Source organism: Sitodiplosis mosellana, unplaced genomic scaffold (assembly GCF_009176505.1).
Source record: "Sitodiplosis mosellana isolate CC-2019 unplaced genomic scaffold, AAFC_SMos_1.0 Smas_scaffold_30, whole genome shotgun sequence".
Classification (NCBI taxonomy): domain Eukaryota; kingdom Metazoa; phylum Arthropoda; class Insecta; order Diptera; family Cecidomyiidae; genus Sitodiplosis; species Sitodiplosis mosellana.
The window spans coordinates 1,572,614-1,584,919 of record NW_022595272.1 but is presented as its reverse complement, the minus strand read 5'-3'; the positions used below and the strand labels follow the sequence as shown (position 1 = coordinate 1,584,919).

At 35.3% G+C, this 12,306-nt stretch overlaps 3 protein-coding genes across 4 annotated transcripts in view; all 3 read right to left on the bottom strand.

Moving 5' to 3' along the window:
• Positions 1-3,138, bottom strand: part of LOC129569254 (protein bowel-like) — a 13,025-nt gene extending 9,887 nt beyond the window's left edge. The window contains exon 1 of one of the 2 annotated variants that reach the window (XM_055447931.1): positions 2,261-3,138. The gene's annotated coding sequence lies outside the window, so the exon portion shown is untranslated. The remainder of the gene's footprint in view (positions 1-2,260) is intronic. The other variant, XM_055447930.1, reaches the window with a different exon arrangement.
• The window catches only part of LOC129569261 (protein drumstick), a 141,439-nt gene that overhangs the window by 22,874 nt on the left and 106,259 nt on the right, over positions 1-12,306 (bottom strand). The window lies entirely within an intron of this gene.
• On the bottom strand, positions 7,228-9,761 carry LOC129569258 (vitellogenin-1-like). Its single transcript, XM_055447935.1, has 7 exons — positions 9,435-9,761; positions 9,104-9,167; positions 8,622-8,871; positions 8,367-8,457; positions 8,048-8,293; positions 7,808-7,970; positions 7,228-7,711 (listed from the first exon to the last, which is right to left on the bottom strand). Exons 1-7 carry the CDS (start codon positions 9,454-9,456, stop codon positions 7,606-7,608), a joined length of 942 nt encoding a protein of 313 aa, XP_055303910.1. The 5' UTR covers positions 9,457-9,761; the 3' UTR covers positions 7,228-7,605.

The following is a 12,306-nucleotide window of genomic DNA, read 5'->3' as shown; positions in this document are numbered from 1 at the left end:
GAGAGAGAGAGAGAGAGAGAGAGAGAGAGAGAGAGAGAGAGAGAGAGTGAAGCAGCTATAAAATGTAAATGAGGCTCTTCTCTTTTTTTCGTCGTTGTCGTTGTATCGGAACTGAGGTGAAAAAACATAAATAAATAAACGTAATTAAATTGTCAGATCAATTCTTGTATCAGTGCATTCATTTGAATTTGTCTGCGGTCTAACCGAATCTATTCATCTGTGTATACACTGTTCTTGGCACGTCAAAAAGGTCAGCTATCGGTGTTTGGCGTGAATGCTTCGCCTTTTCATTTAAAGCATGATGAAGCTGAAGCTCCAATGCATAAGCTATACATGGTGTTTCAATCAAATGGCGTGAACAATTTTATCGATCGTAAATCTATCGCCTTTGCATTTAAGTAAAATGGACATGACCAAGAAAGTGCTTGGATGGCGGTACAAAATGGCCAAATTCCTACACAAGAATGTTGGAGCCTCATGTTTGTCACAAATTATGTTCAGTTGCTATTTTCGATCGAAAAACAAATCGAAAGAAAAGCCAACAGCTTCCAAAAAATTTAAATTGATTTCCTATTGAACAAATGGTTTAATCGCCCGCATTTAATTACGATTAAGGCAATCGAAGAAGGATAATAAGTCGCCAATGGCTCACCACTGAGGTCATCTGACTCAGTATTCTATACCAAGATTAGATCTCGATCACAATATGGTTGCTGCTTAAAATTCAGTATACTCAATACTGGTTATAGAAAATCACCCGTAATCGATTTTGAAATCGATTACAATCAAAATACAAAGTGGAGTCGATGAATAGAAAGGAATAGAGAGAGAGAGAGAGAAAGATAGAAAAAATGTTAATTGTTTGTTGACCATTATGTCGATCACGACAACGACTTCTAGTACTGGATTTTCAAATTCCAATGTGCGAGTGATTTTCCTTCTGACCATTTCCATTCATGAGCCCGTAAAACTGGCCATAATACTAGAAGTTCCTTCAAACAATGCTCGCATTTGAATAAATCGCCCATTTCTCTTCGGAATCAAAACATTTCGACGACGATTCAAGGTGATTGAAGGTTGAAAAGAAATGCTAGACCACGTGATTTACCTCACAACGGCTGTTATTCTGTCGAGCCCAAACAAAGATTGATGGAATTCCGTCGGTTCAAGAGTCGCCGCATATACATCCAATCATGGTTGGTGCATGGTAGGCATTCGCCATTTAAGTGAAATGGAAGTGAAAAAAAAAAAACTGAATTCCATGGACCCCTGATGAGCTCAGATTTATTACAACTACGTATTTAAAACACAATAAGTCAACGCACACACCCATGCGAACTGGCTACCAAACTCAAAAACGTTCAACCGAAACAAAACCCAACGAAAAAATCATTTAACTCGTTTCTTTTATGGTGTACAAACTGGTTTGACATCGAGTCTCTTCGTTCATTCGTTCATTCGTTTGTTTTTGTTCCTTTCCATCACACATTTGATTTCTTTCGGTGGATGTGTGAAGTGTGTAGCCACTGAAAATATCACAGAGTGAATTATAGAGCAACATCCAGTCAGAATATGGGCACAAAAGTCATCATTTTGAAGTGGTTTGACCGACCAAACACCCAAGTGTCCATTAGAATTAACCATTTTGCGGTTCGACGATGTTGAACAATGAAAATAAGACGAAAAAAAAGGAAATAAAATTCTAGTTGGTGACACATGCAAATGTGACGAGACACTATTCAATCAGTGTCATCCGGGGCCGGAATAGAAAATGTTGTTTTGAAAAAATTAACAAGATTAAAAGATTCAGTTGAAATGAGTAAAAATCCTTCATGAATTCAAATTGAATAGCGCGAATTAGTGTCATGATTTTGAAAACTCTATAAAATAAAAACGTGCATTTAATTTTGTGCCACTGGTGATTTGCTTAACTCATTACGCCCGATCCACTTGATGAAGTGATGCTGACGACTTTAAATGCCGACAAAGCAGCTAATGTGCGTATAAGGTGGAACTGGTTGCAAATATCATAAAGAACCACTGAAAGTCACGCCGCTTGAACAGCAGCAGCAGCAGCAATAACAACAACAAAACACGACATTTGAATCGACTTCTTTGAAACTGGAATCGTTTCTTTTTTGTGATTTCGTTTAAATTGCATAAAGTAGCAATTCGGTGTCAATCTCAATAATGAAATGAATATTATAATTATTCTATTTAGTATATCGCATAAGCTAGTGCATAATATCGATTTACTTACGACTGATTCACTTTGTAAATGTCCGTGAAAATTGTGTGAAATCCAATACGATAGGCTCAATAGCTTGGTAAACCCGACCGACGTATTTCAAGCGGGTGTCATTTAATCCATAATATGTGGCACAGAAAAAATCCTTATGTTGATGTATCGGAAAGCACAGTAGTAGGTATTCTTTTTTTTATCACAAATTGTGTGTAATCCCAGGCGTAAATCACGTTTTGATAATGCAATAGGTATCGTTGGTTTTTTTTTTAATTTCTCTCTGTTATTTTTTCCTTTTCGTTTATCATAAACTCACTTTAGTGTTTTTTTTTACGCTTCCTCAATTTAAGTACACCATTATCACAAATACCGTGTTTTTTATTTTTTTTTTTCTTGAAATCAAACTTCTTAATATTTTTGTTGAAATACACTTGTTCATTTGTTTTCACACTATTGGTGACACTTAATTTCTTCGTGTTATTTTTTTTCACGTGAAGACTTCAAAACTACTTGTTGCACTAAAAAGCATTTTCTATCCGATTTTCAGAAACGAAGCGCGATACAGGTGCGCATTGGTCGATGCAATCTACTCAACTGTTGTAAGCGATCGTTCTGTTTGATCTCGGACAGAATATACGTTCGGATTGGAATGCGTACGCATACACTTGCACAACGAGCGTATACGTACACACTGTCGACTCGACGCAAACTCTATTTGGTGTGAGTTCATGTACATGTACAACGAAACACGCTTCTGTGTTGACGGCAGCACGATTGTGCAATGGAATTTTTCTTTTCTTCGAGGCTTACATGCGAGATCAACACAAACACACACACACACACTCAGTGTAGCCGGTTTCGGGCGATACATGGGCAAGTTTCGTTTTGATTGGAAAATGACCTGGGTAAGAAGTAATGAACATGATTAACAGCACATTTTTTTGTGGAAATTCAATGAAATTTTCATAAATTGTCACAAAATGTTTCATACGTGTTCTGAAAATTTCATTCAGAGTTAGAAACATAATTTTAAGTGAACAAAAAGAGAGCAACATCAAACCGAAAACTGACAGTTTTGAATCCAAAAACGATCACAAAAGCATAATACTGAAGTGAAATACATTCGATCAAATTTCGAAGGCAAAAAAACTTGCCCATATCTATCCGCGTTTGAGCAGTGAGGCGCACACACTTGCAAAGCAATACACACATGTGTTTGTTTTCTTTTCTCTTCTCTTTGCTTTTTGTTGTTAGTGGTTCGTCTTCTTTTTGTGTACATTTCCAATGATGTGATACGAACGGCAACGTAAGAAATACAGAAAAATGGAAAAAGGTACGCAGTGGCGTCAGAAATTTCGTTCACTCGAGCAACTCTACGATTTGTTATCAAAACTGAGTTGAATGTAAAATTGAATCTCTGAATAAAAATGAAACCGACGTGTTGATCTCACTGCGCGAGAAACGATCATACCTGCGTTCGATGTACGCCACTGCTTTTTCAGATCGCTTTATCTTTGCCGTCTCTTTGTGTATATATTTTTTTTTATTGTCAGCCTACGCCATTGTTACTTATAAAAATCTGGTAGTATGAGATGTGCTACCTAAGGAAGCCATGTCGACTGCATTAACGGAAACCGACACCAAAACTATTTAATAGCACTGAGTGTATGGCAAACACACGATGCAGGCCCAACAACGAGAAAATGTAAAGAAAAAGAAGAAGAAAACCATATATACACACACACAGCCATAAATTTGAAAATAAATTTTGTCGATCGCAACAGGATTGAATGGTGATCGTCACACATACGCGTTTAAATGTTTGTGAAGAAATTATGTGTATACATGAAATGCCTTTTGAAATGTGTACACTTAGTGTGAACTTAGCTGTGTTACTGCGCATAAATTATAAATCGGTTTCGGTGTACACATATATACCTACATAATGGATAAAAAACTACTTATCTCATTTATTGTGCACCTAGCGTTTCACTGGAAGTGGAATGAAGTGGAAGAGTGAAGGCGCGCGCACGCTCGCGATCGAATACACACACGTCGTGTGCAATCGACATCGAGCACTACGGTTGTGTGTGCCATTTTCATGGGAAATATAATCAATTCAAAAGACTAACAGAACTTGGAATCAACACACACGCCGCACACAAATGAAATGGAACAGTACATTTTTTATTTGTTCAATATTGTTTGATTTTCATGATGTTTGCTTGTTTTCTAAGCTTTTATTCTTTCTTTTATGTGCGCGCAATAATATATTCATAGACAGCTTTGATGTTTCAGCGAATGCTCATTTGCGTCGTTATCATCAATATATTTCTCTTCTTTTTTTTTTCTCTCAAAACGATGTGAAATCTGTTGGCAACGCTTAAACGCATTAAAAAATAATAGCTATGAAATCATAATGATAAAACGAAGCTACCGGAGTTTGGTGAATAAAAAATACACACACACACATGCAAAATGTATCTGCCGTACTTGTTTATGGCCATCGATAGATACAGACGAACACATACAGAGATTTCAACAGAAATTGCTAATGAAATTTAACGAATCAATACATAAAATCCGATTTTCGGCAGGATACGTATGGCTAAATGCGATCTTGCACAAACAATGTTCACCCGAAAAATCGATACATAATCTTTCTTTGTTCGCTTGTTTGTATGTGAACAGTTTTTCTCCTACTGTTTGAATTTGCGCACTTTCCAGTCAATTCGTACATCAGACAAAAGGTACAAATCATTCTTGTCTTTCTCTCTCTCCCGGTGTCTCTGAATGGATGACTTGAGAAATCGATGAAAAGACCTATGTTTATCCCTATGACATCTACCTGAACTTGGGATATGCTGAATGATATCACGTGCATCGCCAGCTTATACAAACTGGCCCGAGAGGCTGTGTAATGCGTGACTTTTTTCAATTCATTCGGAGCAAAATGCATTTTCTTGCTTCGGCTACAAAAGTTTTATGTGCAAGAATGTTCGGTTTAAAAAAGAAAAAGAAATCAAACGCCTTTTAAGTTGGTGTTTTTTTCCTCTTCATTTTATTTTTGCTTTTAACACATACCTGCTAGATTGAAAGCCAGTTGTAAAACGATATTGACCTTTTTCTTATGGCGTCCTTATTCAGTTAATAGATTGCCTAGCCAGTGTTAGTCGACCAGTTCTTTGTCTAGCCAATGAACACAGTTTCCCGTGTGCCAGGGACAACATCGAAATAATTAAATGCCTTAAACCTTAACTATCTTCAAATGATAACGGCTATTAATTCATGGCACCGAATTTACTGTCAACACAAATGAATTTTCCTTGATAATTCATTTGATTAACGAACTCACACCTTTCTCATTGGCTTATTTTCTCATTGTTTCAAAACGAAAAAAAAAAATAAAATGACTGTTGGAATAGATTTTGAATGTAATTTCCGTTTGAATCATGCAAAACATTGTCAATTCAAGTGCTGACTTCAAATTACGTGGACAATTGTTGATTGACAATAAGCGGTAGATGAAACATCTAGTATCATTGTCATTTTCTCCAAAGCAAAACCACAACCTTTTTGCCCATAAAACACATAAAAATGTCGCTTAAAATTTAGTTTTCGGAATTGTTGTTTCAGTACACATAAGACAAACAAACGAGCACACACTCAAAATACTCTCAAGCGAAAGAGGTAATATGCGAGGCACGTACACGGTGTGTGTGTACGAAAACGCTATTTAATTTGCGTCATTTATATGCTGATCTTAAGCCGTTTGGAATCATAATTCGAAGAAGCAATTATTGCTTGAATTTCTTCTACCTTTCAACCAAATCCGAATGAAAAATGCCCCTGACAAAATGCAGAGAAACTGAATCACAGTTTCACTTCGAGAGAGAACAAAAACAACAAAACAAAAACATTTTCGTCAACATGTTCAATGTTAAAATTTTGAGCCCATTTTTACGTCGATATATAAATCAAAATGCCAGAATCTGTAACATGTTCTTCATGCGAAAGATATTCTCTTGGCTTTGCTTTGCTTCTTTTCAACTCGGAACTAACTCTCTTGATACTAAATACTGTTAGACCTTTCGCAAACGAATGTGAAATAACGAAAAAACAGGTTTTTCGTTTTTCTTGTGTACGATGGGACGTTTGCGAATCCCGTCGCAGTTGATAGTACCAAAGGTTCATTTAAAAATCCACAATCAACTTCAGTACTTTACTTAAAAATGAAAATGTTCTCATTTCATAACGCGTCTATTATATTCGCATTGGCATCAATTCCGTATACTGAATGCAACCATTTTTCTCATTTTAATTATATCATTACGCAAAATTATTCCATATTATTTCAACTGTTCGGTTCAGTTAAACTCTCTACACTTGCAAATGGTCGGTTGAAAATTCAGAGCGCGTTTTCTTTTGAAATGAATCAGTGTTTTTATTTCTACGCTTAAACGATTATTTCCGCAAATATAAGATAAAGCAAATCGCCTCGATACCTAAAATCCAATCGATCGCTTTTTCTTCTCTTGTACTTGATGTAGATTCGTACATACATGAAATGCACTTCTCCTAACACAACAACCATGGAAAATACTCTCTTCTTTTTAATCGTGGCAAGAGAATAAGAATGAAGACAGTTTAAACCTGTTTGACTGTGGAAGCACACTTTGATTCTTTCTACCAGATAAAATACAAGTTTTGTTTTTTTCGGTTTCGAATAAAGCTTTATTCCCGTCAAATGTTTTTCTTGGGCCGTTGAAAGGTTTTATGGATGCAAGTTTTCTGCGGCAAAACTAAATTCGCCTGTTAGTATACTAACCAAAAACCACTTCCGAATTGGAAGCGGACAACTGGTTTTACTTGAGTAAATTCATGCCAAGTATTTACCTTGAAATAATACCGTTGTTCCGTAACCTGTAACTACCATAATAATAGATTCATCGATGCGGCTTCCGCTAATAACAGATCATGTTACATTCGATTCAAATGAAATTAATGCACCTTTTATTTATTTATGATAGATTTTTCAATTTACAACATGTTTTAGAATGAAAACATCGACCGAAATCACTTTTAATTTTTATCTTTTATCACAATTTAAAAACTAGAATTTAGACTAGTCGCTCCGCGACTGTATTGCCATCATATCGCTTTTATCGAATCGATATGTAAAAATCACGTGATTTTCGGAAAGCCAAATTTGATAAAATATTGATTATATCAAGGTTCAAGGTAAAATACTGTTTCATCTTCACCATTTTCAACTACCGAATTCTTCAAGAGATTCCAAATATAGCCAATTGAATAAAAAAAAAAACGACTTTTTGTGTAGTCTTGACTTTTCAATGAAACGACTACACATGGGCTTTAATCCGATCTCTTTCATATTTCAGACCTCGTATACCCTTTGCAAATGGTTTGTTTGCGTTTATTTGCAGAAAATAGTCACCTTTTTTTGCGCTGAAAAGAGTTTAAAATTTTTCACAAATTAGAACGAATGATTGAAGTAGAAATTGAGGGAAATTGCTGAAGATTAAAACAGAATACAAAAAGTACCTCATAGGACAATCGATACCCATTGGAACAATTTCCGAATTGTCAACACGTCCTTTCTTGAAGTCGTTTAAACCCTTCGCATACACTGAAAGAAATATCGGCTGTCCACTTGGTTGCACAGTTTCTGCCCACAATTTCCAAGCGCGTCCATGGATGCGAGCATCTGAAATGAAAAAAAAAAGCCAAATACATGATTGAATAAAGAGCAATTCTATCATAGCATCATAATCTATTTCCTACCATCCGATGAGGACTTTGATTTACGAAGTGGTGAACTGGGCCAAAATTTCAATGTTCCTGAATCTTTTGGGTTGCTATAAAACCATGCATCGGTAAAAATGAAGTCAACCATGTGAGCGTCCTTCTCATTGATACGAGCGCCCAGTGGAAATACAGAAATTGGATCGAGCGCTGTGATACGAGTCAATTTAGTCTCGCCCTCTGATTTCCGAAATGCGCATCGCCCAATCATTCCAGCAATTTGACCTAAAAAAAAAAATACAAATAAAATGAATTGTGATTTATTAATGTTTCAAATGATGAGTAAATAGACGCTAACCTCCGAGAGCATGACCGATAACGTGAAATCGATTCACATCGAGACCTTCATCGATCCAATCTAAAACTACTTCCGATAATTTTGTCGCTAGCTGTTATATCAAAACAATATTTTTTTTCAATTCAAAATCATTCACGCAATCAACTGATACGAATGAAATTGCATTTTTTTTCTCCGCCAGACAACACAAAGCATTTTTGTTCTCGATCAAACAATGAAAATCATAGCAAAGCAAGGCAAGGCAAAATAAAATACCTGTTTTGCATTTGGAACTGCATCAATAAGGTAGTTTCCATTTGCTAGTTGCGACCAGTCGAGCACTAGAATGTTATGATCGTTTCGCTGGAGATAGGAATCGACGATAACATTTACACTCTCGTGGTTTGGCCCTTCCATATAGCCGTGAATATAGAAGACTGTCTTTTTTAACACATCGAAATGGGCATTCCCAAACATTGCACATGATTCACCCAGTTCATATGACCGCTGCGTCGAGAACGAGTTTCTGTCGAACGAAGAAAAGGAAGAAAAAAAAAGCGTAGAATGTTGTTTGTAAATAAGAAAGACACCGATGAAGCATCAAACGAGCAACAGAACGCAAACACAAGTACAATAATCCTGAGCATGTGATCATGTGGCACTGAATATACACGGCTCGTATTTAGATTCCATTTGTGTGCACTTTCCTGCCACTTTGAGCAAGTGACAGCTCTTGTAAAATTGATAGTGATCATTACCCTTGGAAAAAAATTATTCGCACTTTATCCAATTTGTGCTTAAATGCTCCGATCCCCATGAACCCTTGAATCAAATGAAAAAAAAACCAGAACACTCGAATTATTTGCCAATTGCCTCCCATTCTATTTAGTGAATAGAATTGTTCTTTTTATCATTCTTCGGTTTAAAATTGTTTCATTGTAACTTTGTTTTTCTAAATTGAAAAAAAAAGCCAAATCACGATAATTTTCACCTCAAACAAAAGAATGTGAGAATGCAATTTTAGAACGCCATTTTTATTTGATGATTTCATCTCTTTTTTTTTATTAGCACTTCAACCGATAAACTCACTTTTTTTGCTCATTGTTGTCATCGTTTCGCCGTATTCAATTTGGTGTGTGCAATAATTTATTACAAATAAGTTTCGATCGCTAACAATAGTCTCACGATTCAAGCAAGGATGATGTCTAACAATTGAAAAAATTGTTCGAAATTGCAGTAGCCAACATCATCAGCGGTGTTCTTCACTCGAACCCACAACAAACACTGACCGTGTGATCATTTGTTGAGATTCTAACTCCTCTCTGATCGACAATAAAATCGCGTGTTATTTGTATAAATATTAATTAGTTGGATGTAAGGTTCATAGCAACCGCTTTTGTTATACTGGAACCACAAACTCAACACAAATAACTTAATAACTCGTTTAGGAGAGTCTGTGTTTTTTTTTTCTCTCGCTTTGGCATCATCATCATCAATCGCAACACTTAACACACATTTTTTTGCAAGTCTCGTGCTGTCCACGCGCCGAATCAATAAAACAAACGAAACGGAACGAACGAATTTCAGTCGATATTCTTCGCATTACTGAAAATGAAAATGAATCGACAGTAAACACCTTAGAGCGGGTTACGGTAGAAATTGTCTACCGTAGCGGTCACCTTAACAGTCGAGCCGATTGAGTTGAACAAAATGGGCTTAACATGTGCTGTCAAATGCTACCTATCGTCTATTCAAGAGTCAAGGTCATTGATTCAATCAAACAAATTCCGCAATTCCGGGCACTTTTTTTCAATTCAATGGATACTCGTTCTTTTCTCATTCTACGCGTTGCATGCGCTTTCGCTTAATTACATGTGACTTTTCACTTACCTCATCATTTGAATACGAGTTAAATCAAACGTTACACTAGCAATTGACTACGTACCCACTCAACCAATTATAATTGATTCTTATACTGTTTTTCGACGGTGGGAAAATATTTGTGTTTAAAAAACACGCAAGATCATTGAATTCGATCGAGCTTCGATGTAAAGCTTTCGAAACGATTAGCGCGGCATCTATGGTGATATTCATGGAAATCAGTCAACAATTCGTTAGGCTTGGAACATAGTAATAATCAAACTGTCTTTTCCAAACCAATTCAATATTCGTTTTGTTCAATGCCACCCAGTCATATGAATAAACTAAATTTGTTTGTTCCTCGACACACATAAGAACGTTTTTTTGAAGAAAAATACAAAGACAACCATGTTGAAGTCATTTTTGTATTGTCAATTAACATTTTTGATTTATACAGATTCACTCGTAGAGAAAAGAAGCTCATTGAATTTTGATGTCACTTGATTTTTTTTCTTCATTATGGTCAATTTGACATGAACCAGTAACATATTCCATTATAGTTTTACTATAAAAAAAATCATAATAGAATCAATAACTCTCCGAACATTTTAAATTTTTTCCGGATTAAAAAAAAATTGCCCGTCCTTTTGATTGCTTTTCGGTCAAAAGTCAGGCTTTGAACGAAAAAAATCTGGCCGCTTTAATCATATAGGCTGTAAAACCGGTTTAGTTTACATTTTTATTAATTTGGAATGTTCTCTAAATATTTTACACAATTTCCCACATTTTTCTAGACTTTTTCAAACATTCTTGTTGTGATCAACAAATAATTGAATCACACCTTATTGTTTTCACTAATTCAATATTTTCAATTCATTTAAAACAAAAGAAATCGAAAAGAGTACCTTGAATGCATTTCGGTACTATCGTACCATCATCAGCATCACGACTAAACAGAAAAGTCGTCGGCTGTCACGTAAAAACATCGGTCGGTGTAGCATCATAGCAAACGAGACAGCAAATTTGACTCGATGTTCCCGTTATCCAGATTCAATGCGTTGTTGCTCCTCTGAATAAAGTAACTTTCGTATGCGTCCAATTTGCGCCCTTTTCGATTTCTTTTGTTTTAAATGAATTGAAAATATTGAATTAGTGAAAACAATAAGGTGTGATTCAATTGTTTGTTGATTTATCGGTTTTCACGTCGCTCAAGAACATATTTATTAATTCTTGTTGTGTATGGCTAGTGTTGGCTTCAAACGCTCGTTTGACAATTTAAAACGAAATTGCATATTCGTTCCTTTGGAAATTCTGGCTTGTTTGATCGTTAGGCCTTTTTACATGTAAAACACATAGAGGGCAAACTATATTTTGAATTTTATGGGCAAGACTGAAAGGCATTGACTTTGACATGAAAGATAAGCCATGAACTGTGAGTAACTACGTGTACCTAGTGTCATGACTACGTGTACCTAGTGTCATTACTACGAACTCACATGAATTTTAAGTAATCTCTCGTAATCTCTAAATCTGGTTAAATTTCGTTAAATACAGTATTTGGAGAACGCTAGGAAGACCGTGTTAATAAATTGTTAAATTTCCACATTTTATAAATTCAAAATATGATATATTCATTGGACTAATAAATTGTAAAAAATACACATGAAAAAAATAAATTCATTTAATTTTTCGGTAGAAATCTAATGATAAACTTCAAACGTATTCCCTTTTGAATCTCAATGAACAAATCTCATTACTCCTGAAATGCATTGACACATTTGGTAACTTCGATCAACCAAATGAAATTGAATTTGCTTCGGTAGAAAATCGAATACTAAATGAATTTTCAATGTTATTGAAGCATTTATTTATTCTTAATATTATTTATTTTAATAAATATATTTAAAAAAAATGAATAACATTCTTATTAAATTTAAAAACTTTGTTTTTCTGTGTACGTACTTAACTCACATTAAGTACGAACCGCCATTGCTGTATATTGCTGTAGTGGCAGCCATTTTCCTTTTGACACATTGAAGATGTGATAATCATTGAAATAAAATAAAATAAATATAATAAACAAATCAAGTTGGAATACACA

Excerpts from the sequence above, each read along its gene's own strand:
- LOC129569258 (XM_055447935.1), bottom strand. The coding sequence starts at position 9,456 with ATGACAACAATGAGCAAAAAAA. Across the intron at positions 9,168-9,434 it reads GACAACAATGAGCAAAAAAA|GGTTCATGGGGATCGGAGCA; the intron begins GTGAGTTTATCG and ends ATTTGATTCAAG. Across the intron at positions 7,971-8,047 it reads ATCAAAGTCCTCATCGGATG|ATGCTCGCATCCATGGACGC; the intron begins GTAGGAAATAGA and ends TTTTCATTTCAG.